We start from the raw sequence: 25,244 nt of genomic DNA, 5'->3' as shown, positions 1-25,244 counted from the left end.
GGGGTCATGGACCTCATAGTCAGGTTTGAGTTCAGCAAGCATTTATTGAGCTCCTACAGCAGCCAGTCTCCTGTCCAAAGACTTGTGGCCTGAGATCACAGGATAGGTGTGCAAGCCCTGGGCCACAACCAAGTCAGCAGGCCTGGGTCCTGTGCTTCTTGGCTGGCCTGGTGTCCTCAGGGATGGCCAGGCTGGGACCGAGGTCAGGCAGCAGGTCAGGGCACAGCTTCTGCCCTACAGCCCAGATCCACAGTGCTGTCTCCACACGGTGAGGGGTCCACAGCCTGAGGCACTGCCTGGGGAGGGGCAGAGGGAGTCTGGGGCTCAGGGGCACCAGTCACCCTACCCTGCTGGATAACTCTGCACATCACCCTGACCAGAGTCCCGGATGCCCTCCCTGGCCGCCAACAGACTGCACCTTGGCTCCAGGCTGTGGCACGCTCCTGAACCCGGTCCAGGTAGAGGAGTTAGTGCTTCAGGGTGTACTGCAGGGCTGGCAGACCGGGCACTGCGGCCACTGCCTCCTCAGACATGAAGGCTGCTACCTCGAGAGCTCTGGCAGCCAGGACCGCCGCGGGAAGTAAATGGACAGCACTCAGCCGCACCTTGGCGTGGGGCTGCCATTCCCAACAACTCTCGGTATCACGTATCTGACCATCGGGCCATTTCACAGATAAGGCCACTAACACGCCAGGTCCCGCCCACGACCTCGCCGGGGGGACGCCCAGCTCTCCCTACTAACTCGAGGCGATAGCCGGGCCCACAATTCCGTGACCGCTGCGTTCACGACTGGCAGGAGGCGGAAGGCGGCAGCCGAGCGCTGCACCACCAGCTCCGGGGAGTTGGCAGTCACGAGCCGCTGCAGGCGCGGCCGAAAGCGGCCCCTCGGTGGCCAGGTCGGGTCTGGGGTCACGGCTGGTGGACCTCGCTAGGGGCGCCGCCCCCGCCCCAAGGCGCGAGGGCCCGCCCCCAGGAGGAAGCCACGCCCACGGCGCTACGTCCCGCCCCGGAAGGCTCCGTCCCCCACGTGGGAAGCTCCTCACCGCCAGTTCCCACGCCAGCAGCTGTTCCAGCTCGTCGCGTGTCACGTGCTTCTCCGCTCGGCCCTCGATGGCCGCGGGCAACTCCTCTCGATACCTGGGGAAGGGCAGTGACGGGGAGTCCGAGCCACGGGGGTCGGCCCGCCCGCCCGATGTCCCCACCGCGGTACCATCGCTCCAGGGTTTTCAGCCGCTCGCGCGCGCCCGCAGCACTTCCCGGTGGCACCCCAGGACGGCGGCCCAGCTGCTCGGGTCCTCACAGCCCCAGAGCTCGCGGGCAGCCGCCATCCCCACGCGCCGGGGCGGAGCCTCGGGGGCGGGGCGTCGGAGCGCCCGAGCGGGCTCCTGCCCCGACGACCTCGGCGCTTCTCAGGCCTCAGACGCCGCGCGTCGCGTCGCCGCGAGCGCATGCTCTCCCGCCTGCCCCGCCCCCGCCTCCGCCCCTGCCTCCGCCTCGCGTCTGGTGCACGCGCGGCCCCGCCCGCCCGCAGGCCGTCCTTCCCGCTGGCCCCGCCCACCTGCACGGCCGGAAGTTCCGGTGGCGGAGCGCTGGACCGGGCCCGAGCGGATCGCGGGCTCGGGCTGCGGGCGTAGGGCGGGCCCGGCGCGGAGCCTGGGAGCGGAGCCCAGGCCGTGCCGCGCGGCGCCATGAAGGGCAAGGAGGAGAAGGAGGGCGGCGCGCGGCTGAGCGCCGGCGGCGGCAGCCCGGAAAAGAGCCCGAGCGCGCAGGAGCTCAAGGAGCAGGGCAACCGGCTCTTCGTGGGCCGCAAGTACCCGGAGGCGGCGGCCTGCTATGGCCGCGCCATCGTGAGTGCGCCCGCGCCGCGGGAGGGGGCCGGCGTCCGAGCCAGGGGAGGGGCCGGGCTGCGGCTTCGCCTCCGCGTCCTCCCCGGAGCCCCTGGCTGGCCGCCCCGCCCGACTTTCGGAGGGGGTTGGTGCTTGGGCTCTGAGAACTCAGTGATGATCTTGTTCCAAAGGGGCTAAGGCCACGGCTGCCGAGCCACTGCTGGTTGCCAGAGAACTGTGGCGGGTGGGAGCTTCAGCGTGCTTGAGGCCCACTCGGCTGGGGGCCAGGGACCCTTGCCCCTTGAGGAGCCCAAGTCCAAAGCTGGTGATTTCCACAGATCTGGAAAAGCCACCTTCACAAGACTCACTGGAGTCCAGAGGGTGGGCTCAGGTAGGCTCCACCCTCTCTCAGAACCCAGAGGCTTGGAAGCTGAGAAACCTGTAGTGTCTTGATTCCAGCTATGGGCTTGAAGCTGGGACAGAGGGGGTAGGCTGAGCTCACTCCCTCATGCTGGCTGGTCTGCCCTTGTTCTCCAGACCCGGAATCCCTTGGTGGCGGTGTATTACACCAACCGAGCACTGTGCTACCTGAAGATGCAGCAGCATGAGCAAGCCCTGGCTGACTGCCGGCGCGCCCTGGAGCTGGACGGGCAGTCTGTGAAGGCACACTTCTTCCTGGGGCAATGCCAGTTGGAGATGGAGAGCTATGATGAGGCTATTGCCAACCTGCAGCGAGGTGGGCTCACAGGCTGGCTGGTGCCAGGGTGCCTGGGACCAAGCGGGTGGACTGGCTGGAGGTTTATCCGAATCCTCTATTCCTCCAGCTTACAACCTGGCCAAGGAGCAGCGGCTCAACTTTGGGGACGACATCCCCAGTGCTCTGCGCATCGCGAAGAAGAAGCGCTGGAATAGCATTGAGGAGCGGCGCATCCACCAGGAAAACGAGCTGCATTCTTACCTCACACAGCTCATTGTGGCCGAGCGTGAGAGGTGGGCTGTGGTGATGATAGGTGCCCCCCGGAAGTCACCACCTTTAGGTTAACTCTGAGTCGTGAACACAACCATTTATTGAAGGCCAACTCTGGCACGCAGGAGATGGAGGGGAATAAGGCCTGAATGCGCCTAAGATTGGAGTGGAGTCTGACCTCCTGGCCAGACCCATCTCTGATCAGCTTTTGGTCAACCTCCAGGGAGCTGGAAGAGTGTCAGCGGAACCATGAGGGTGATGAGAACGATGGCCACCTCCGGGCCCAGCAGGCCTGCATTGAGGCCAAGCATGTGAGAGTGCCCCAGCCCAAGTGTGGGTCCTGTGTGTATTTGCATGCGTGTGACAGACGTGAGGTGCCCCTGGCTCCTGCTGGGTCTGTGTGTTTCGGTGCCTGGGGAAGGGAGATGGGGTGTCAGGCCCACATATAGCTGCTTGGTTCTTTGCAGGACAAGTACTTGGCAGACATGGATGAGCTCTTCTCCCAGGTAGATGAGAAGAGAAAGGTGAGCTGTGTGTCTTCTGGGGCCTGTGGGTAGCAGGAGTCGGAGCAGTGCCCCTTCCCAGCCCCTGACCTGACCCTGTGTGCTGCAGAAGCGAGATATACCCGACTACCTGTGTGGCAAGATCAGCTTTGAGCTGATGCGAGAGCCCTGCATCACACCCAGTGGTATCACCTATGACCGCAAGGACATTGAGGAGCACCTGCAGGTGAGGGCCCATGGGAGTTGGGAGCAGGACCCACACCCACTGAGCACCTCCTAATTCTGATTCTGTTGTCACTGCAGCGTGTGGGCCATTTTGACCCTGTGACTCGGAGCCCCCTGACCCAGGAACAGCTCATCCCCAACCTGGCCATGAAAGAGGTCATTGACGCATTCATCTCCGAGAATGGCTGGGTGGAGGACTACTAACGCAGGGCGGGTGTGTGAGCCACTCACCCGCCTTGCCCGGTACCCTGGCTCAGGAGGGCCTTGGGCAGTAGTCTCTAGCCGCTGTACATAGTTTGTGTCCCTAGATCCCTATCCTGGTGTCCCCAAGCCCACCCGCATCAGTTCTGCTGGGTCATGAGCCTCCCCCATCCCCCTTCTGGGCCAGAAACAGCGGGTGAGAGTGGGCTGGGCTGAGGCTGCCGCTGCCACCTCTGTCCCTGTAATAAAATCTGTGAGCACTATAGGGGCATGTGCTGGTGTGCGACGGGTTCCCCAGCCACCCCCTTTGGCTAGCTGAGAAAGGTAGAGATGAAGACACTGGTGTCGAGGTTGAGTGTGGCGTGCCACCATCGGTCAGGGAAATACAGCACCTGGGAGTGGGGGGGACACAGGGATTGGTTGAGGGCCCTTGGCCCAGCCCAGCCTGGCCCCTGTCTGCCAGCCACTGACCTCACCAGCGTGGATGGTGCATTCCAGGGGCCGTGCAGATAGTGCCAGGGCCGGGTATGTGTCCCGGAGCCAGGCCAGTGTGGTCTTGTTGGGGTGGAATTCAGGTGTCTTCGCAGGAGGGTACAGGAACCAGCGCTGAGGGTGGGAGCAACAAGGTCACTCTTTGTGCTGTAGTCAGTGAACCCAAAGTCTCAGCCCCACCCTGTGCTGACCTTTCGGCCATAGATCACCTCTGAGAACCCGGGCCCGTGCCAGTGGAAGGGCACCCCAGAGCCGGCACCTGTGGGGTGAGTTATGAGCAGCTGGTTACCAAGCCTAATCCTCCCCCACCCAGTTCCCAAGTCCCCTGGTCCTGCAGGGCACCCACCTGCAATTCCAAAACTATAAGCAGGAATGGTACCTAGCAGGCTGAATGGAGGTGGAGAGTAGTGCCGAAAGAGTGATGCCCATTCGGTGAAGTTATTGTCCCCAAAGAAGTACAGGGTGTCTGACAGTAGAAAACACAGGAGGATGCAGAGATCTTGGCACCTGGGTACTCCTAAGTCACCCCACCCCACCCCATGGCCACCCGTCTGGCTCACCATTGCCCATGGAGAACGGGTCCTGGGGGTGCAGCATCTGCTCCACATACTCCTGAAAGGGCAGGTCCACTGCAGTTTGAAAGGGGTTGGTCAAGACTGGTTGGTGCTGCCTTCAGGATGCTGGCCAGCAGGCTGGGTTGCAGGGTGGGGCAGCTCACCTTTCTGGTAGGAGTAGGTGTTGGCAGTGCTCAACCGGACCACGCTGTCCCCAAACAAGGCCAGCAGCCTTTGACGGGAGCACAGGTCCCGGAACCTCTGCGGGGGGCGGGGAAAATACTCAGGGGCCAAGCTCAGCACGGGCGAGTGGTGGTCGCGAGGGGCGTGAGCACTCACCGAGTTGTCTGTGAGCCCCTGCAGAATGACAGGTCTGGAAAAGGCGTAGCTAGAAGGAAAGACGGAATCACGGCCTCAGTCTGACCCGCGCCCATCCTCCGCTCCCGCCCACACGCGCTCTCACGAGCTCAAGGGGAAGCGGCCTAAGAAGGTCCGGGAGGACGGGCCGGCGACCAGTGTGCGGCCTCAGCGATGCACGGGGACGAAACCCCAGGGTTTTCGGGCGTGGGAGGTGTGGCCACACAAGAGGACGCACTTACCGCTGCACGAACTCGGCGTAGCTGAGGTCGGCCCGGCGCTCTACGGTGCAGCGTTCCTCCTCCGCCACGGCCGCCGGCGCCCCCGGCCCGGGCCGCCGCCTGCCGACACAGCTGGTCAGTGCCCTTGGCCGCCCCGCCGCGCGCCCCGCTCCGCCCTGCCGCCCGGCGCCGCTCACCACCCTCCGTCGCCTGCCTCCCGGAGACTCCGGGCTGGAACCGCCAGCGTCCAGAGCGCGAGCAACAGGAGTAGCCGCACCCCCAACGCCATAGCCCGCCGCCGCGAGGCATGCCGGGAGCTCCGTCGTCGTGGCAACAGGCCAGCTCCCGGAAGCGGCTTCCTTTGGCCCGTCCTGGAAAGAGGGGGCACTTCCGGAAGGCGGGACGAAGGTCGCACCAAGAGCTGCTATTGGCTGCTGCCAGCTCCCGTGCACACACTGCCACCCGCCCACCAGAGTCGCCCGCGCGGGGACTGGACCGTAAGCGACGCGACCGGGTGACAGGCAGCCTCAGAATACGTCTCCCGCTTCCTTTATTTAGTTCACAAGCCCCGCACACCCATCCGGGTCCGGCAGGCGGGTCAGGAGTACTCGCACAGGTGGCCGCAGCCGGCGGGGCAGTGGGAGCTGCCCTCCAGCCACTTCATGATGTGCTGCAGGTGGCCGCCGTGACTGCAGCCCTGGCACCACACGAACAGACCCTTGACCACGTGGTGGCAGACGGCGCACATGCTGGCACAGTGGTGGCACCTGTCGCAGACCCAGCCCCGGCTGCTCATGGGCCGCTTGCAGTGACTGCAGTTGACGTGCAGGGTGGTGGAGGCCTGGTTGAGGCAGCTGATGGCACGGCTGGTGCTGAGCTTGACCACCTGGTTGGACACATTCCAGAGGCAGAAGCGCTGCAGCAGGTCGATGTAGGACGTGTACCAGTGCTCCTGGTGGTGCAGGGAGGGGAGGAAGGAGGTAAGAGACCAGGGTTTCCAGCACACTGAGGAGCTTCCCCCAAGTGTGCTGGGCACAGACAGAGGGGCAGTCCTGGGGGTGGCAGCTGCTCCAGGGAGACCCCCCAGACCCTATCACCCACCTGGGTCTGCTCATCGATGTCTTTGCGCACGCGTTCACCCAGCACAATGAGCACGGACACGGCCATCTGCACGTCGCCCTGCTCCGCATAGAAGCGCAGCATGTCGCACACCAGGGCACTGAAGAAGTCAGGCGGCAGGCGGCTGTCGTACAGTGCGTGTGAGACGGAGATGAGTGAGAAGGAAGAGTCCACAGGCACCAGGGAGGCTGCATCTGCCTCATTGCCACTCACATGGGGCGAGTCGGCCTTGTCTTGCAGGTGCTCAGGCCCGGGTGGGGTGTCCACAATCTCGTGGCGCAGTGGGAAGGCTTCCTGGGGCAGCACATACTCGGGCTCCTCAGCTGCGATGCAGGGGAGCGGGGGGTAGGCAGGGTATGAGCTTCTGGCCCCGCCTCCTGGTCCCACCCCTCCCCAAGCCCCCACTTACAGTGAGCGTGTTCCGGGTCCAGCAGGTACAGCTCGTCATCCTCACCTTCCACATCGCCCAGCAAGTAATCGGCAGGCACGTCGCTGCCCTCGGTCTCCTCGTTATCTGCCCGAGGGAGAGCATTGCAGGGCCAGCTCACTCTGGGAGGCCCCAGTCCCACTCCCATGAATGCCCTGCGTCTGCTCCCAGCCTACCTTCGTTGGTGATAAGCGTGGCTGAGGAGTCCAGCAGCACTGTGTCACTCCGTGCGTCACCCTTGCTGCGGTCCAGCCGAGTCTCACTGCCCAGCCCTGGGGCCATATCCTTTAGATTGAAACTGGAGGCAGAGAAGGCCGATGGATGGGTGGGCCCCAACAATCCCACCCTCTGGGGAAAGCCGCCCCCAGGTGTCTACCTGTTCATGAGTGGCAGGCCACAGGAGCTGCCCTTGCCCACGCTGTGGTTAAGGTTGGTGGTGGGCACCAGGCCAGGACTACAGTAGATGATCCGTAGCATGGTCCACGTCTGCGCCACCTAGGGGTGGGCACTGGTCACTCACGGGGGTCCTGGGTCCCTGGCGCCCCGTGCAGGCCCCCCTCTGCCTGGATGGAACCACAAACCCTCAGCTTTCAGCTGCCCCAGGGACCCAATGTCCTGGCCCGCCCCAGGTGGGAAACCAATGCCCATGGAAAGACAAAAACCCTAGCCTCGATCCTGTAGAGGCACAGAAAGAAGCATGGAAATGAGCCTGGGGTCCCCGGGAGGTGATAAGCGAGGCAATGTGGGTCTTCTCTGTAGGGCTGGACACCTTGGGAAGTCTAAAAGCAAGGATAAGCCAGAAGAGGGGGCTCCAGCCCCACAGCACCCCAGACCTGCATCCCAGGAATGGCACTGGCATCTGGCCCACTTGGGGCTCTGGACACCCTTAGTTACTGGGGCAAGAGCTGGTGGTGACCTCAACCAGAACTGAGCACTGAACTCAGGGTAGGGTCTGGGCACAGCAGTCAGATGAGCTCCCTGACCCTGCACCAAGGTCATGGCCCTCAGCCCAGCCCTATGTACCTGGTTGCGGCCAAGGTCCCGAGCCACTTTCGCATTGTGGTCACAAAGCTCGGCCAGTGGCCGGCCAGCCAGGGCATAACGCTCAGCCGTGTCCACGAACCAGCTCATGCTACTGCTGCCAGGCTCCATCTCAAAGACACTGAGGGCACTGGAGGCGAGGCCTGAGAAGGGCTCGGCAGGGTCCAACTTGCGCTTGAAGAAAATTGGGTGGCGCCGATCCCCAGTGTAGGGCTTGCGCCCCGACTCAGTGGCCACTAGGCTCTCCTTGGCTGCGAAGGCCAGATCCCCAAAGAGGCCATAGCAGAGGCCCTCAGGGTTGGCGCGCTCAACAGGCTGGCTGGCATCACGGAACAGGTGCTGGCATAGGGTGCTGTCCTTGGAGCCGGAGAGCAGGAAGGAGGGATCGTGCGGGTGGCGCCAGGCAATGCCTGTTGTGACATCGCGGTGCTCCTCAAACATGGCAGCTGGCACAAAAGGCCGGCGCACGTCCCACACGTAGATGTTGTGGTCCACCATCATGGAGCACGTAGCTAGGTGGTGGCGGCACTCAGGCCGCCACTTGACTCTGGCCACGGATGCAATGGTTTGCACGCAGTGCACCTCCTTAGCGCGGTGTGTGGTCATGTCCCAGACCTTTACCATCTTGTCACGCCCACCTGTGGCCAACCAGCCCCTGTGGAAGGCCCGTGAGGTCCTCAGTGACCTCTTTTGGGGTGGGAGGGCTCCCCACTCTGTCTCACAGGTCTTGAGGCAGTGAGAGAGCCCTTCCATAAGCCCCACCCATCTTGCCCCATTGCCCCGGCCCCCACCCCACCCCACACCTGTCCTCGGGGTGCCAGTCGCAGCAGAAGACAGGCCCATTGTGGGCCGTGAACATTCTCTCACAGCGGTCGGGCCGCCGAATGTCCCAGAGCTGCACGTTGCCGTTCTCAAAGGTGGAGGCGAAGGTGAAGTAGTCCCGGATGCTGAACTGTACGTCACGCACACTCTCAGACTGGCCTGTGGGCAGGACGTCAGTGGAGGGAGAGTTGGGGGTGGGGGGTTGGGTAGCCTACAGGGACTCCAGGAGGGAGAGCAACCAAGGGGGATCCCTCGGAATGGATGTGGACTGGTGTCACATGCCTGCCCGTGGCACAGGCCAGGAGGCCTAGAGGGTGGAGTAGATACTGCCAAGGCCTGCCCAGGGTGGACAGGGGCGAGGAGAGGCCTGGCAGAGCAGACACAATAGCCTGGGATGGTGAGAGGGACACAAGACATTGGGTGGTTTTTGACAGACTCCTGGACCTCGATTTTCCCTGGATTCTGCACCTGACATCAGTCCTTGGGCGAAGCTGTGGTCAGCTTCAGGACCAGGTCTCAGAGCACTGAGTGAACAGGGGCCTCAGTGGGCCGAATACAATCCTTCGGGGGCCTCAGGCCCACAGAGGCATGGATGGGATGCCCCAGGATCTGCCCAGTTCCTACACCTTGAGCTGGAGCTGCCAGGTCAGCCCCAGAGCACTGGACACCTTGAGGGTATATGTCCACCCCTGTGGACCACCGCACCAAGAGCCTCTGAGTGCAGTGTCCAGCTTTTCCCCAGAACAGGTAGCTCAAGGTCTGTCTTAAGAGGCCCTCAGATTCTCTCTGGGCTCTGCCCTGTGCTTCACTTGGTCTCATCGAGGTGAAAAGGGAGAGCTGGCTCAAGGGGGGTTGTCAGGGAGCTGCGCCTGCTGGGAAGAGAACTGGGGGGAGACCAGACAGTGCACCACTCCCCACTGCTTCCCTGGGCTGAGGACCCTGGAGATAGACTTTGTGCAATGAGGTGGCCTGGAGCTCTGAGGCACGGAAAGAGGAGACAGCAAAACAAACCCTCTGCTCAGCTGCCCAGGTGGGCTGTGGATCTGCTCAGGCCCTTCTCTCTCCCTGATCCCATACCCAGCCTTGACTCCTGCTGACTCCATAAGTGCATCAGAGCTGTGACCACACTCCAGGTACCCCTCACACTTCCACCAGGCCTACCCCTGCCCTGCCCCTTCCCTGCTCACCTCCACCCACTCTTCCAGTGCCAGCTCGGCTGGCTCCTCCTCCAGGAAGCTCTCTGAGAGCACATCTGAGGGCCTTTGATGCACACAGCATTTCTCAACCCGCCTAGACAGGCCAGCCACCTGCAGAGATGCACACCTGCCCGACCCGCCTCCAAGGGCCTCACCCGAGAAGGTGCTGACAGAGTCCTTCCTGCGAAGGTCGAAGCACTTCATGAAGCCATCCTGGGAGCCACTGAGCAGCACGTGGGCCTCAGTGGGGTGGAAGCAGACTTTGTTCACCGTGCGTTTGTGCTCCGTAAACAGCTGGTCCTGCTTGTTGCGGGACGGCCGGCCCAGGTTCCAGGTGACCACGACGCCATTGGTCGCCGCCGTGGCAAGCAGGTTCTCGTCCATCTGGTGCCAAACAACATCTGCACAGCTCAGGTTGAGCGAGGGCTTGCGGCCCACACGCAGGTTCAGCTTCTCCACAAACTGCTCCTCCTCAATGGCATAGATCTTGAAGATGCTGCGGCCTGCCACGACCACCTGGGCCGCGTCACGGCACACACTAATGGCGTTGGCTGGTGCATCCAGGTGGCAGTGCATGGTGCGGCCCGTCAGCGTGCTGCCACCCAGGGCTGTAGTCACACGGGACATCTTCTCCATGGCTGCACGGGTGGTGGGGATAGGTCAGTGAAGTTGGCAGGGCTGGTCAGCCTCGGGGTAGGGGCCTGTCAGTTCAGAGCCTTTACCCTGGGTGGTTCCTCCAAAACTGCTTAGTCCAGGGCAGTCCACCATTAGTCAGTCAGTCTGACAGGCAAATTCCATCACCCTGGCTGGGCATTCAGAAGGCGCCATAGCTGCCCTGAGGCCAGTCAGTCCCATGTCTGACTTATGGGGAAGACCCTACCTGGTCAGTCCCAGGCCAGGCCACCTCTCCAACCCCACAACTGCCAGATTAGGATAGTCACTGGACGTTCGGTCAGTCAATCCCGCCCGGGAAGCCAGGTGGTCCCCACCGTCCGCAAAGTCGGCCTCTGGAAGGGGGGCAGAAGGATAGAGGAGCCCGGAGAACACAGGCTACAGAGGCGCGAGGGACACAGAGGGACTTCAAGGACCAAGCTGTTTAAGGAGCCTAGGGGCGTCTGGCGGGACCGGAGGCAGGAGAGGCTGGCGGCGCGGAGGTTGCGGGGGAGCGGAGGCAGCGGGAACAGAGCCAGCCGAACGGAGAAGTGTCTCCTTCCGAGAGCACCCGAACCATTTCCTAAAATTGCCGGGCCGGGGAGGAACCGCCGCGCCGGAAGCAGCCCGTCTCTTTCCCGTCCCCCGCCGGACGTGGTCCTTTTCTTGCCAGCCCCTCGCCGGAGGCGGGTGCCCACACCACAAAAGTTCCGGATCAGGGAGCTGCGCTGGTGGGGGCGGAGGGGTTGACCAGAACTAGGGTAGAGGGGCTCCCCCGGTTCCGCCTCGAGTGGTGGTTTTTTTTTTTATCGCAGTATTTTAATGCTAGTGCTCATCTCTGCCCCAAGGTCCATCAGCAAGTCCAGGCATCCCTAAACTAGTCCTGAATCCCTCCATCGTCTCCGCCTCCTTGCTCGCCCTCCCCGGGACCCCAGGAGCAGCCTTCTAACGGCTCTCCCTCGGTTCCTCGTTCCCCCTCATCTGAACTCCGCACAGCAGTCAGGTACCACTCTGCGGCCTAAGGTCCCCCATAAGTCCCCACCGCGCTGTGAGTAAATCCCAAACTCGCGGCCTCTTCCTCTCCGCGCACCTCCAGCCACGGCGGCTTCTAGCCCTTCTTCCAGCTGGGCAAGCTCTTCCCTGCCTCATGGCCATCGCACGTTTTCGCCCGCTGTCCTCTCCAGAAGGCTTCTCCTTCTCCTTCAGAGTTCAGCTTAAACGTCACGTTCTTAGAGGCCTTCCCTGGCCACCCCATCTAACGTGGCCTCTCCAGTCACTGTCACCTCCACAGCGCTTGTCACAACCCATTCCTTTGTATACTGGTTATCATCTGTTGCACACGAGTGTGAACTCAACCAGGCAGGGATTACATCTGTCTCTGTCTCCAAGAGCTCGAGTGCCTGACCCGACCTGTTCACACAAGCGGCTCGGCTCAATCAGTGACTCTGTGAGCCTGCCTTTCTCTCCTGGGTATGAGCCCTGGTCTGTCCGTGCTGCACTGTGTGATCTTTTAGGACAGCGGACCCCAACCTTTTTGGTACCAGGGACCAGTTTCGTGGAAGACAATTTTTCCACGGACGTGGGGTGGGGGCTGGGGGGGTTCAGGCGGTAATGTGAGCGATGGTTCAGGTGGTAATGCAATCGATGGGGAGAGGCAGATGAAGCTTCGCTTGCTTGCCTGCCGCTCACCTCCTGCTCTGCAGCCGGGGGTGGGGGGGTGTTGCGGACCCATTTTAGGATATCCCTGACCCATTCCTATTCTTAGTTACCCTGTGCATGAAACAGGCCTCATTTTTGCCCTTCTTGAAGGATGGGCTAGATCCTAGATATTTTGGAGGGAATGTTATGTGTAATGATTTTAGTGTCTCTCCCCTCCCTGAAGCAGTGAGAGGTTAGGGACCTTCTGTTGGTCGCTGCTGGGTTTCCAGTCTGGCACAGTGTTACCAGCCTCTGCACGTTTGTTGAAAGAACCAGTAAGTCTGATGAGTTGAGAGGGGCACAAAAATTCAGACTTGGGCCACTCAGGACAGATACACCTTCCCCCCACCATGGCGTCATGACCTAAAACCAATTCAGACATGTGTTTTTACAACTTTTTTAATATATATTTTTATAAACAGATCACGTGATAAAATAGCACAAGAAACACTTACCAAATATAAGGTTATATCTTCCGCATATACAGGAGAATGAGGTCGTATGTACAATAAGAAAATGATTTTAGGGGTTGGTTGGTTTTGTTTTCCTCTCTCCCCCTAATTTTTCCTCCTACAGTCGTTGGAAATATCACAGCTTCAGTTGCATTAATACTTTGGACAAATGGACAGCTGCCCCTCCCCACTAGGGAGCTGTGGGGAGGAGGGGCTGAAGAAACTGGCTCCTGACCACCTCAGCCCTGGAGCCTCTGGCCAGCGCTCCAGGGGCAGGGAAATCTTTGGGCTGTTGAACTGTTTCTCTTCAACAGCATCTCTCGCTCGCTCTTTCTCTCTCTCTCTCACTCTCTGGCTCTCTGGAAACTGGTTACTCTCTTCCAACCGGATGGGGGGTGGGGGGAGTGTCCCAAGATTGGATGTGGGTGCTGTATATCCTGGGGCTCAAGGTTGGGATGGAAAGGGGTCCCAGCCCCCTCCTCAGTAATTGCCAAGATGTGCCAGCACCCCTGGGACCTCCCAATATATTGGGATTGGACAGAACACGGTGAACCCATGTGGGCAGGTAGAAGTTTGGGAAGCTGGGGAGGGGGGTGAGGCTAGAAAGGAGCCCTCCCTCCTCTGGGTGTTGAGGGTGAGCTGGCCACTGGAAGATCGGAGCCGCTGGCTGGGGCCCCCTTTTCCAGCTTCCACCTGACGGATACCTGCCCTGGGTGAAGTGTGATGCTGAGGGGCCTGGGCCCAGCTGGCTACAGGGGCTGCGGGGCAGGGTTCACCCAGGACTGCTCCCAAGGCCTGCAGGCCCTGATGGTCGCTCCAGCTTCAGGTCTCTCAGGGTAGCTGTACCACCCCTGGGGTGAAGTGGACTGGAGCCAGCTGGGCTAATGTTGATTATGCCAGGGTCACTGTCAGCCCAGCGGTCCCTCTCCTAATCCAATTCTGCCCTAGCCTGGCCAGGGCCCAAGGACCTTAGGCCTGTGGATGGGGGTGGGGCGAGCACGGCCTGTCTCACACAGCGGCAAGGAAGAGGGGAGGTCGCTGGGGTCAGGCTGGTATGAGGTGGGGGAAGGGCGGGTGGGACTTGGGCTCCTGGGCGGGCCATGGCTTTGGCGGCAGCCTGTTTCCCCTCGTACCCCTCGGAGGGCTCCAGGCGCGGTGCAGTGGAAGATGCGCGAAGCCCTGGGGTCTCTTCCGGTCCCCTGTGTCCTGGGGGACCCAGCTCCCCTCAATCCCCCTGGGCCCTGCCAGGGGTGGGGGGGACAGCGGGGAGACAGAGCGGGGTGTGGCGGGGAAGGCGATAGGGGCGGCCGTCTGGCGAGCTCAAAGAGCCCGCAGGACCGAGCCCCAGCCCCCCGCACCCAGCGGGCGGGCAAACGATGGCGGCGGCTGTGGCGTGGTGGAGGGCGGGCGTGCAGTTGCGGGTGCGAGGGGCATGCACAAATTCCCCGAGGGTGCGTGCGTGCGCGGGGCTGGCCCGCCCACCGCCCTCCCTGCTCGAGGCGGGGCCGGGAGGAGAGCGAGGGGCCGAGAGGCGGGGAGGCCCCGCGCTACTCGACGACGAGGCAGCGGGGCAGGTGCTGCGAAAAGTACTTGAAGAGCTCGGGGGTAGCCCCAGGGCAGTTGGTCAGCTCCAGCTCCTCCAGCTCCTGCAGCTGCACCAGGCCCGACAGCCCTGTGGCGGTCAGCAGCGGGCAGCCTGCGTCGGGCGGGAGGCGGGGCGACGGCTGAGTGGGCGCGGCCCGGCGGCTCCGGAGGGCGGGGCTGGGGGAGGGAGCTCGGGAGCCGGGCAGGACCGGGCCGGGCTAAACTTTGCCCGGCGTCTCCGCCTTCTGACTGGGACTTGGGACTCAGCGAGTCAGCACCAGGTATGGGTCTGCACAGCGGACCCGGCAGGGCTGGCGGAGTCGGACTAATGGGGGTGGGTGGTCACTGTCCAGGAGGGCGGCGGGGGGGGGGGGTCTCACCTGCCAGAGACAAGAGACGCAAACTCCTCATGGCCAGGAGGTGCTTCAGCCCGAAGTCCTGCACCTGGGCGGGAAGGCGGGGCGAGTTAACTATTTCCGTTCGCGCCCCGAGGGAGCCCCACTCCTGGGGTCAGGCCATAGGGGGCAGGGGGTGGGTTCAAAACGGGGGTTCTCAGCTCCCCAAGGAGTCGGTGAGGCCCTGGGGACTCTGCGCTTCGCTTACGTCGGCCGCTTGGGTGTGGAGGGATCCCAGACTTCCTTACAGGATCTGAGGGGGCCGGGTGCAGGTCAGCGGCTTGTCTGGGTGGGGGCTTTCCCCGTGCCCCCCACCTCCCCTGCCTACTCCCCGATCTCTGGAGGCATGGAGGGCTGATACCTGGCAGCACCATCGCAGGTAGAGGCTGCGAAGGGACGACATGGTGGACAAATAGCTGAGGCCAGTGTCCGTAATGCGTACACACCTGTGGTCGCAACAGAAGGAGGCTGCCCACCTTCAAAACACCCGACCCCTTCCTCCTTTTCCCGAAGTGTCCCGGGCGTGAACTCCCCTCCTGCCCCAACATGCCCCGCCCTTTCCATAGCCCCGCCCCACCGAGGCTCTGCCCCCACCTGAACCCTCGGTGGTATTCCCTACTGGGGGGACACAGCTCAGCCCTGCTCTCGCGTTATAGCCCACACTAGGCAGGCCTCTTATGAGGGCCCCGCCCCCCCCTTGCTGCAGCCCTACTCTAGCTATAGGCCTGTCCACTAGTCCACTAGGCTCCCTGCTTAGAGGTCCGGCAGGCCTCGCCCAGCCCCGCCCTCCATGGCCCCGGGGTGGGGGACCCGCACACCTGTCCAGCACGAGCTCCTCCAGGCGGTGCAGGTCGCAGGCCACGTACTCGAGCGCCATGTCGGTGATGCGTGGGCACCACGAGAGGTCGAGGCTGCGTAGCTTGCGCAGGTTCTCGGCCACAAGCTCGACACCATCGTCAGTGACCTTGGAGCAGCCAGAGAGGCTGAGTGCGGTGAGGTTGGGCAGGCTGTGCACCACGTTGACCACGCCGTGGTTGGTGATCTCCCAGCAGGAGAGCAGGCGCAGCGTGTGCGTGCTGTGGCCCTGGCGTGCCGTGAAGTAAGCCAGTGCCGTGTCCGTCACGTGGTAGGCCTGCAAGCTCAGCTCAGCCAGGTTGGGCAGCAGCTGAGAGATGGCCGCGATGGCGTCGTCGGCCACGTTGATGCAGTCGCTCACACTCAGCGAGGTGATGCGCGCGCTCAGGCTGGACCACAGCCCAGCTTCGGTGAAGTCATTACAGCCTGACAGCTCGAGGCGCACCACGCCCTGCATCTGCTCCAGCATCACCTGAGGGCGGGCAGGCGCGGGGTCAGGAGGCCCTGAGCTCCCCCTCACCAGGGTGCAACCCTACCACATTTTCCCCAGACACGCCCCTTCCCCCAGGGCGTGGTGAGGATGGTAGGAGACAGGGCAGAAGGAGCCCGCCGAGGGGCAGTAAGCTGTGTTCTTGAGCGTGTATATGGTGTAAACATGCATCAAGCTGTATTCTGACAAGTGCACTTTACAGTGTGTTCGTTACACTTGAAAAACATCTAAAAGAGGCAGGGCACAGGGGGCCTGGGAGTCCAGGGCCTGGCCAGAGCCGGTGCTCAGAGCCATAGGTGTTAATGATGTGATGTTAGAGTCCAGGTCCTGGGGAAGGGGCTGCCTCCACAGCTGCTCCTCTGACCTTTGCCCCTGTTCCTCCCACCTCCTCCAGCATCCTCCCTACCCAATGTGAGCTTCTTGGGCATGCATGGCCTCGCATTTAATTGACTGCTTTGCTGTTGCTGTCTTGAAATTCTTAGTCATCTTTGAACAAGGAACCCAAATTTTCATTTTAGTCCCCCAAATTATGTAGCCAGGCCTGCTTCCCCCACCCCAGAGCTACACTCCTCCTCAGGACACCGACCCCACCCTTGGCTGCTTTGCTGCTTGTTTGCCCAAGCTTCTTCCTACTCCCCCCACATGTGCTGAGTGGCTGCTGCCTGGCCCTGCCCCCCATCCCTGCCCTTCTGGGCCAGTGGTGGTGCGCACCTCCAGGCCGGCATCAGTGATGGTGGAGCGCTTGAGGCTCATGGCCTTGACACCCTTCTTGGAGAGGGCATAGTTGTCGATGAACTCACAGATGTCCAGGTCGGAGACACCGACCAGGCAGAAACCCTCAAAGCCACGTGCTGCGAAGCCCTGCAGGTTCACGAACTCCTTCTCACCTCCAGGCAGCACTGTGTAGAGCTCCTTGGCGTGCAGCACAGGCGTGAGGCCCGCCCAGAACTTGGGCTGGTAGAGCACACGCCTCCAGGCCTTGCACACCTGAGCCAGCACGCACCTCTCGCAAGCTGAGAAGTACCAGAAGAGGCCATTGAGGATCTTCTCGTCTGTGGCCAGTGGCGGCCGCTCTACCGGGGGCCCGGGCACTGGGGCTAAGGCTGGTCCACCAAGGGGGAGCCCTGCCTGGGGGCACAGGCCCCCGGCCAGAGCAGCCCGGGGCGGTGGGGCAGCCAGGCTGGGTGGTGGGAGGGTGGGTGGGGGTGGCTGGCAGGGGCGGTTCTTGGCAGCCGGCGTGCCCTTGGTGATGCTGGCTGTGCCCAGGCCGTTCGGCTGGCCTGGCAGCTTCACCAGGCCATTCCGAGGCAAGCATGGAGGCTTGGGGTCGCCGTCGACACCCGGGCTCGACATCTTCCTCGCTCGGTCTGCAGACAGGGTCCAGGAGAGGGTAGTGAGTCTGCTGCCAGGGCAGAACTGGACTCCTTTCCATCCATGGTCATCCCCTCCCATGCCATTCCCAGAACCACCCAACAGAAAGGATCTGAGTGTAAGTCCCTCCCTCCCTGACTGAGCAGTTACAGGAAGGCAGGGCTGGTCATGACCATGACACTCTTTGAGCACCTACTGTATGCACTGAGCTCAACCTCCCCCCACTCACAGAGCTTTTCGATACCACTCACAGAGCTTTTCGAGACCTAGGTACAGATGACAGAACAGAGATGGAGGGACATTCGCCCATGACTGCTCCCTTTACCTTTGCTGCTCACCGTCAATGTCTGCCAGGCCTGCCTCTGCTGGACAGGGGCTGGGGAACTGAGGGTTTGGGGTATTCCCTGGCCACTCCTCTATGGGGTGCCAGCGTAGCTGTCTGGAGTGGTTTGAGTACGCCATCTGAGACTCACACACCAGCCTCTGAGAATCTCAGTGGCTACAGGAGGTTCTGTGGCTCAGAATCTAACCAGAGAAAGGGCAGGTGTCTTCCCAGGGTGCTTACCGTGATGCCAGCACAGTGAGCCCTGCACACATACTGTTTCTTTAATCCTCCACTCAACCCACTGAGGACGATGATGTGATGACTGTACCCATTGTACAGATGAGGAAATCATGGCTGAGGCAGCATGAGTTGCTTGCCTGAGGTCATAGTAAGTGGTGGAGCCAAGACATGGACACTGAGCTGGCTGTGGAAGGCTATGTGTAGGGAGCTTCCCACAGGGTGGGGGCTGAGACCAACCCCCAGCTCCCCTCCTCAGGCCTCCAAGGCTGTGAATGGGTGGCAGAGGGCACTGGGCACAGACGACCCTGGAGAGAAGGGGCAGCAGGACCCCCACAGTGCTACCATCTGTCCCACATTGCATATCTCCTGCCCATCCCCACCTCAGACATTCAGCAAGGAGGTAGCGTACCCAGTGGCTCACCCCACTCTGGCTATGTGGCTTTGGGGAGCCACTTCCTTCTCCAAACCTCACTTTCCTCACTTCAAAGCCTGGGAAGTGACGACACTGCCCCACGGGACAGCATGTGACAAGGACTACGTGCAGTGCCTGGCTCATAGTGAGCTTGCTGGCCCAAGGGTGAGCGGACAGGAGCCCCCAGGAGGGAGGGGAGCCAGTGGTCCTGCCCTGCTCTTCCCAGCACCACACCCTCCACTGGCGTCCAAGCCCTGGACAGGACAACACTTGCCAGTATTCCACATCTGGGGAGGGGGTGCATCCTGGGCTGGGTCCAAGGGTCTTACTGGAACATGTGGCCCTCATGGCTGCCAACCAGCTTTGGGTCCAAAGGCCTTCCTGCCCTGGTAGCCATGAACTTCCAGGCTGGCAGTCCACCCCAGGGCCTCCCTCCCCAGAGGAGGCTCCCACACCTTGGCTGCCCCTTCACTACAGCTCATGACCAGGTAGTAGCAGCCTCACACTGGCTGATACACGACATCCCTCACATTTGCTGAATGCCCACCGGGATAATTGTGTATTTCAACCTTACAGCAGCCTGGGTTGGGGGCACAGGGGAAAGCACTACTGTTACCACCGTTTTCAGATTAGGAACCGGAGGTTCCCAGGAGGTACAGTTTGCCCACAGTGGCAGGGGTGGCCTGACATGAGGGCTGCCCGACATCGCTTAATGCCAGTACATAGGAGGGGACCATCCTGGGACAGCAGTACCTCATGGAGGGACAGGATGAAGCCCACAATTGCCCCTGCCCCACTCCTGGGGCCAGTGGAGAGGCTATCCTGGCAACTCCCTCCTGTGGTTTGTGCTGGGTACAGAGGGGTAGCCCCAGCCTGAATACCTTCTGTGTCCCCAGAGCAGGGCACGCCGGCTTCCTGCAGAGAAGGTGCGGCCGGCCTGACGCCCGGCGGCAGCACCATGGACAGCGCCCCTCCAGCCGCCTCGCGCGGGCTAGGAGGCCAGGCCAGGCCCGGTCCGCTCCACCACGGACAGCGGCGGGGTTGGGTAGGGAGGGGTACGGCCCGGCAAACCCAGTTCAGCTGGAGCTGGGAGGGGCCCTGGAGGCTTGGGGTGTGGGGCGGGGGGAGGAGACGCCCGCTCGGCTAAGATCCGGAGGAGGAGGCGGCGGAGGCGGCACCAGGGGAGAAATAACTCAAGAGCAGTGCCGATTTAGGTTGAAAATTCTCCCAGCCATGGGTGTGCACGTGGACCGCCTGAGTTGGGGGGATCACGTGTATGCCCCGGGCATCTGCGGGGCTCCCTTCCCGTCCCCAACAGGAGCTCACATTTGCATACACCCACAGTCCCATCCCCACCCTCCAGACCTCAGGGTGGAACTGGCCCATGGAAAAGAGTCCACAGGAGGGAGGGGCCATGCCAAAGATGGCCCTCAGCAGCCTGTGGGGAGTGTCCAAGGCCTGACTGCCCCTCATTGCACACCCTATCCCCGGTCAGAAGGCACTGGCCAGCCTGTTGGTCAGCACCACCCCCACGCCCTGGGTTGGAGCTGCCTTCCCACAGAGGCAGCCCTGCTGCTCCCCAACCTTGTCCATGGTCTTCCTGTGCTCCGGCTGCTCCTCATCCTTAAGCCTCTGACCCAGCCTGAGCCCTGGCTCTTTAGCTCAAAACTAGAAACAGCCACACCTTAGCCCAGGCATCAGGGCTTTGGGAGAATGCTCACTGTTCACTTCGGAAATGGGTCTGCCTGCCAGTTAGGCAAGAGGTCCCTGGGGGGCTGGGATGAGGTCCCCTCTGCCTGGCCCTGACCCTGGCCCCATCCCCCCAGCCAGACGGGTTGCAGAGCCTCCCACCTTCTTGGTACCTGCCCCCGCTGCACCCAGTGGGGCTAGGAGGACCTGCTTGGATTTTCCTGCCAGGATGGGGCAGGGGCAGCTGCCAGTCCACTGGGGACTACTTCCCCTTTAGGGATAAGCACCAGGAGCTAACGCCAGGAAAAGAGGCTTTTAAAATAAGATGGTCAGGCTGGCACTATTCTTAGCCTCAGCCCCTGGTGTGTTGTGTCTCTGTGTGGAGTGGAATTCTGGGGGAGGCCTCCTCCTGGGATAGGCTGCAGGGGCTCGAGGGTCCTGGGTTCACCCCAGGAGGAGGGAGGTGATGGTCACTACTTTAGTTGTCTTGTCCTCATCAGCCTGAGCCAGAGCTGGATCAGGGTGCCACTTAGGAGAGCTAACCATGCCTCTGTGTTTCCCCAGCAGACTCATGTGAAGCATGGGGGGTCCCAGGGGTTCGCGGGAGGACTCCAGACCTTGGTGGCTTCCAGGCTAAGAGTCTGCAGATTGCCATGCTGGGGCTTCATAAGGAGCTGCCTCTTCTGCAAGTCAAGTCACTGGGCTCCGAGACCCAGCAAGTCCATCTCACAGCCTCACTTCTGGCCCCTTTCCAGTCCTGACCCTACAGTTCAGCCAGACCCTCTGGCCTGCATTCCTCCTCCCCTCCCCCTCTCTGCCTGGGCATATGCTGGTCCCCCCGCTTGCTCAGTAGGCCTCCCTGCTCCTTAACCCTGCCAGCTCCTTCTCTTCCATCCTTTAGTGTGAGCACTGCCCCTGCCTCTCCCTGGGGGACCCCCAGCACTGAGAAATCATCTCCAGAGTCTCCGCCATCACATGGATTATCATCACTGTCTACCTGTCTGCCTCTCCTTGGCTGGGGACTCCTTGAGGACAGACAGCATGACTACTGAGTGGCCTCTGAGTGCTTGCTGAATGAAAAGAATGGCAGTCCATTTATCAGGGTCATGCAGAAAGGGGTGCAGCTGACAGAGGCCCAGGAGGCGGGATGGAAGGCAGTCAGTGGAAGAGCTGTAGCTCAGCTTGTCAGTCCTGGTTGTGACAGAGGCCAGTGTCCACAGGGGAGGGAGGGGTTGGTGCCAGAGTCCCTGAGAAGGCTCCCAAGACCCTGGGGCTTGGGGTGGGCCTTGCTGTTATTCAGACCTTTGGGAAGAGGACGGCTCATTCTCCTTTTTGACTGAGTCCCCCCCTTGAGAGCTGCAGAGTTAAGGAAGCTGGCTGCCTGTTCCCCATAATCTGGCCAGACCCAGGGGGCAGGGAACAGGAAGCACCAGAGGGGAGGGAAGCCTGGTCCTGCTTTGCTCTTCCCAGCACCACGTGCCCCACCCCCCACCCATTGCTGGTCTGAGCCCATCAAACACTGCCTGACCACAAGTGGGGAGAGAGAGGCTCAGAGAGTGAATTTTCAGAAGTTGTACAAAGCTGGGATTTGACCCCAAGACTCAGGCCAGGCATGGTGGTCCAGAGGGCAATCCCGGGCCCCCACCAGCCTGCTGCTACCTCCTTTCTCTGCTCTGTTCTGCTTCAGTCCCTGTGCCCTCCCAGCCTGGGTCCCTCGGCTGGGGTCTCTCCCAGCGTGCCCCTGTCATGCCCCTGCTCTTCTTCCAGAGGCTGCAAGCTGATGTCAACCACTGGGACACTCTTCTTTTAGATTGCTCACGCCCAGGAAACGCCCCACTCCTCATGGCCCTAAGCTCAGAGGTCTCTTCCTCCATCCCTGATGCCCCCATGTAATGCAGTATGCTCTGGATGCTGGGGGGGCCCGGCCCCAGTAGAACCTGCACTGACCAGTTCTCCCTGCCAGCTGAAGACCATGGAGCTGGGCAGGGCATTGGTAGCCAGAAAAACTCACATCAGGTCGATCTGCAGTGGTGGCCCCAGGGGCTGGGGTGACAACTAGGATAGTTTGGGATTGGGGACACAGCGCAGGCTGACAAGTTCCATGACAAGCCCTGTGACTCAGGCACATTCACATCCCTGCCACTTTGCACACGTCCTAGCAGCAGCGCTCCCCTCCCGCCCCCAGCTCGGAGATGCTTCTGGGGTGCGGGCTGCCCCACCCGTGCACTGGGGGCTCTGGGAAGGGAGCACGTGGGCCTCAGGAGAGACCTGAGTCGGTGCTCAGCAGACCAAGTCCTGAGGCCAAACTCAGGGCAGCTCAGCCATGTGGGGCCGGGTGCCTCGGGGGTGGGTGTTGGGCTTCAGTCCTCATCTTGGCTTCTCTGCTCTGAAGGACCTGAGCCCCACAGGGCCTAGGCCTGGGGCATCTAGTGCCTCAAACACTGCCAAGGGAAGGAATGTGGCCTGAGCCCACCCTCTGCAGCTGGTCTGGCTAAGGCTCCTCCCGGGCCACTGGTAGGGAAGGTTCTGGGCCACCCACTTACCCCATAGTGCTTCATTTGCTGCCACCGTCGCTCTTCCCCTGAGCCAGCCCTCTGAGACACAGCAGCAAGCTCCCACGTGTGACAAGATGGGGGCTGTGGACAGCTGACAGTGCCAGCCAAGGAACCCCTTCCCCGACCTCTAGGTGAGGTGTCTCCCTGTCTGAGAAAGCCTTCCTGAGGCCCAGCTGTCTTGAGTGTCCCAGGTGCCCTGACCTCGGGGCCACTTGTTTCCTTCTGAGCAGTGGGAAACAGGACTCATCCAAGTGCCCTGGAAGTGGGTGTGAGCTGCAGGGTGGCATCTGTCCCATGAACCTCCCCAGCGTTAGAGGTGCCCATAGGCCTCCCAAGGCGAGGGGTGGTAGAGGTGGGGGAGCCAGGCCAGGCCGTGGACGCGGCAGGCACTGGGCCAGATGAATCCTGGGGTCCCTGAGGGCTGAACAGCCCTCCCTGCTCTGCCAGTGTTTATGACTGGGGCTTGAATTTCCCTCCTCCCCAGACAGCACTCGGTCCAGCCCTGTGGCCACCTCCTGCCAAGCCAGTGGGTCTCCATCAGGCCTCTGCCCTGGCCTGTGGGACCCCAAACCTCTCAGGGTCCTGACCCAGCTCAGGCCTTCTGCTCCAAGGCTGCTGTCCAGTATCCCTCAAAGGAGTCTGCTGGAAGAAAGGGCCCCATGCCCCATCTGGCCCCAGGGAGGCCTGAGCTGACCCTGGTCAGTGGGCCCTCGGAGGCGGCAGGTGAAGCAGCATCTGCCATCTGCTCTCTCCGTGGAGGGAAGGCTTCCTGTGCAGAGGCTGGGAGGGGCTGGAGGAGTGGCCAGTGGGCTGTGGGTTTTCTGATGCTCCAACAACCAGGCCTTCTCTCCTTCTGGGGTCATGGGTGGGGACTCTCCCCACCCACTCAAACTCCCAGAAGGACAAGACCCTCCTCCAGCAGTCTCAGGGTGCCCAGTTCTCCTTCTGGGGCCCTTCAGCCTTGGACATCGCCCAACCCCTCCTCCAGAGCCAGGCACGTGGCCAGCCCCCTCCCTTCGCCTCGTCTTCCCACTGTGGCAGCTCCAAACAGGGCCAGGTTCAGGTGTCCAGAGGCAGATCAGCCACCGGGCCACGCGTTCACAAGCTCCTCCTGGAGTGTAATTGTATATAACACCTGTCTCACAGGCGCAGGGGCTCATGGTGCTGGGGTGGGGAGCCCAGAGTGCAGTGGAGTCCAGGACTTCACCCAGCCAACCCAGCTGGGGTCCTGCAATTCGGCTTCCACAGGGGAACAGCACAGTGGCACCGACCCCCAGCCTTGGTCCAGTCGCCATGGGGATCGGGCCTCGACCAGGCCAGCCACTGGGGTGAAGGGCTGCAGGAAGGCCTGGCAGGGCTGGAGGCCCAGCTGCAGCAGCCAGGAAAGGGGCTGCGGTTACATAAGCCCTCCGGGGGTGGCGGCGGCGCTGTCCCAAGCCCCCTCCCCGCCTCGTCCTCATTGTGGTCTCCGCGGTGTTGTGGCCTGCCCCCTCCCCGTCCTGTAGGCCTGGCCCGGCACACACACCTTACCTGGGCCCGGGCTCCTGGCTCATGCCACGCTGTCCACCGGGCGTCCTCCCGTCATGGGGAGCCCGGCATGGGCACCGGCGAAGCGGGGAGGCGGCCGAGGTGCTGGTCTGGCAGTCAGGGCCCGGCCGCGCCCCGCGCCCGGCCTGGCCGGGCCCCCTCTGCCGCGCCTCGAGAGGAGCTCCTGGGTGGGAGAGGATCGGCCGCCCCGAGCCTCCCACCGGGGAGGCTGAGGCTGTACCCAGATAAATAAGGCCGCTTTGCAGGGAGCCGGGCGGGCGCCTCCTCCCTCCCCTCGCCCTCCTCCCCGCCCTCCTCCTCCCCGCCCTCCTCCTCTGCCCTCCTCCCCGCGCTCCTCCCCGGCCGCCGGCGGCGCCGAGCGCGCCCCCCGCCCGGCCTTAAGCGCCGCTCCCTCGCGCGCCCCCGGCGCCGGTAGCCAATCCGGGTTGGCGAGCCCGGGCGGGGGCGCTGAGGATGCTGAGCCCCGCCCCGCCCCGCCGCGCCCTACCGCGCGCACAGCGCGCTCCCGCGGCGGCGCGCGCGGGCACGCGCCATCCCGGCCCTCACCCCCGCTTCCCCTTGCCACGGGCGCCCGCACAATAACAAACCCTGGCGCACGGCGGGGCGGGGAGGGGAGAGGAGGGCAGGGGAGGGCGGGAGAGGGAGGAAGGCGAGGGAAGGGCTGGGCGCGCAAAGGGAGAGCCGGGTGGAGCGAGCCCTGCCTTTTGCGGAGCTGTGGGGACCCCGAATCCTGCGGGGCGGAGAGGACTCGAGCTCTTGGGCGCCGGCCGTCCGACCCTACCCCTCCCGGCCCCTCTTGCGGAGCCGGTGGCCAGGCACCCTGCGCGGCCCTCGCATCTCCCGCGCACCTGCGGGGTGCCAGGCCCAGGAACCTCCCTCAGTGAGGAGCGCAGTTGCACACCCGCAGAGCCGAGAAACAAGAGGCCAGTAGATCATTTCAGAGAGTGACGAGTGCGGTGAACGTTCAAGAGGGCCACGTGATGGTGACCGCGCGAGGGTGGTGGTGGGAGTGGGGCTCCTGAGAACAA

General features: G+C 62.6%; 4 protein-coding genes and 1 pseudogene across 11 annotated transcripts; 1 reads left to right on the top strand and 4 right to left on the bottom strand.

Annotated features, from left to right (window-relative positions):
• Nucleotides 1-24: 24 nt before the first annotated feature.
• On the bottom strand, nucleotides 25-1,531 carry LOC130704838 (uncharacterized; annotated as a pseudogene).
• Nucleotides 1,532-1,557: 26 nt separating this feature from the next.
• Nucleotides 1,558-3,985, top strand: STUB1 (STIP1 homology and U-box containing protein 1). Its single transcript, XM_007181985.3, has 7 exons — nucleotides 1,558-1,847; nucleotides 2,364-2,562; nucleotides 2,651-2,816; nucleotides 3,017-3,104; nucleotides 3,261-3,317; nucleotides 3,406-3,522; nucleotides 3,600-3,985. Exons 1-7 carry the CDS (start codon nucleotides 1,689-1,691, stop codon nucleotides 3,723-3,725), a joined length of 912 nt encoding a protein of 303 aa, XP_007182047.3. The 5' UTR covers nucleotides 1,558-1,688; the 3' UTR covers nucleotides 3,726-3,985.
• On the bottom strand, nucleotides 2,870-5,734 carry JMJD8 (jumonji domain containing 8). 6 transcript variants are annotated; one of them, XM_057528633.1, is made up of 9 exons: nucleotides 5,544-5,734; nucleotides 5,368-5,466; nucleotides 5,108-5,156; nucleotides 4,933-5,029; nucleotides 4,775-4,843; nucleotides 4,561-4,680; nucleotides 4,406-4,473; nucleotides 4,199-4,328; nucleotides 2,870-4,114 (listed from the first exon to the last, which is right to left on the bottom strand). In XM_057528633.1, the coding sequence occupies exons 1-9, from the start codon at nucleotides 5,633-5,635 to the stop codon at nucleotides 4,098-4,100; spliced, it is 741 nt and encodes a 246-aa protein (XP_057384616.1). In that variant the 5' UTR covers nucleotides 5,636-5,734; the 3' UTR covers nucleotides 2,870-4,097. The 6 variants fall into 6 exon arrangements, with proteins under 6 accessions (XP_057384616.1, XP_057384615.1, XP_057384613.1 ...); XM_057528632.1 differs by having other exon boundaries at nucleotides 4,194-4,328; nucleotides 4,424-4,473; nucleotides 4,594-4,680; nucleotides 5,544-5,733; XM_057528630.1 differs by having other exon boundaries at nucleotides 4,194-4,328; nucleotides 4,424-4,473; nucleotides 5,544-5,729.
• A 145-nt stretch (nucleotides 5,735-5,879) lies between these two features.
• On the bottom strand, nucleotides 5,880-11,230 carry WDR24 (WD repeat domain 24). 2 transcript variants are annotated; one of them, XM_007181766.2, is made up of 8 exons: nucleotides 10,107-11,230; nucleotides 8,737-8,914; nucleotides 7,916-8,588; nucleotides 7,269-7,387; nucleotides 7,069-7,190; nucleotides 6,875-6,979; nucleotides 6,448-6,788; nucleotides 5,880-6,298 (listed from the first exon to the last, which is right to left on the bottom strand). In XM_007181766.2, the coding sequence occupies exons 1-8, from the start codon at nucleotides 10,585-10,587 to the stop codon at nucleotides 5,945-5,947; spliced, it is 2,373 nt and encodes a 790-aa protein (XP_007181828.1). In that variant the 5' UTR covers nucleotides 10,588-11,230; the 3' UTR covers nucleotides 5,880-5,944. The 2 variants fall into 2 exon arrangements, with proteins under 2 accessions (XP_007181828.1, XP_007181829.1); XM_007181767.2 differs by having other exon boundaries at nucleotides 9,943-10,171.
• A 1,466-nt stretch (nucleotides 11,231-12,696) lies between these two features.
• Nucleotides 12,697-24,489, bottom strand: FBXL16 (F-box and leucine rich repeat protein 16). Of its 2 annotated transcripts, XM_057528627.1 has the most exons (6): nucleotides 24,199-24,489; nucleotides 16,788-17,443; nucleotides 15,550-16,058; nucleotides 15,093-15,177; nucleotides 14,717-14,780; nucleotides 12,697-14,448 (listed from the first exon to the last, which is right to left on the bottom strand). In XM_057528627.1, exons 2-6 carry the CDS (start codon nucleotides 17,427-17,429, stop codon nucleotides 14,300-14,302), a joined length of 1,449 nt encoding a protein of 482 aa, XP_057384610.1. In that variant the 5' UTR covers nucleotides 17,430-17,443; nucleotides 24,199-24,489; the 3' UTR covers nucleotides 12,697-14,299. The 2 variants fall into 2 exon arrangements, with proteins under 2 accessions (XP_057384610.1, XP_057384611.1); XM_057528628.1 differs by lacking the exon at nucleotides 15,093-15,177 and having other exon boundaries at nucleotides 14,364-14,448.
• Nucleotides 24,490-25,244: the final 755 nt, after the last annotated feature.

Source organism: Balaenoptera acutorostrata, chromosome 15 (genome assembly GCF_949987535.1).
Source record: "Balaenoptera acutorostrata chromosome 15, mBalAcu1.1, whole genome shotgun sequence".
NCBI classification, from domain to species: Eukaryota; Metazoa; Chordata; class Mammalia; order Artiodactyla; family Balaenopteridae; genus Balaenoptera; species Balaenoptera acutorostrata.
Note: the sequence above shows the minus strand (reverse complement) of the source record. Positions and strands in the feature narration are given on the sequence as shown.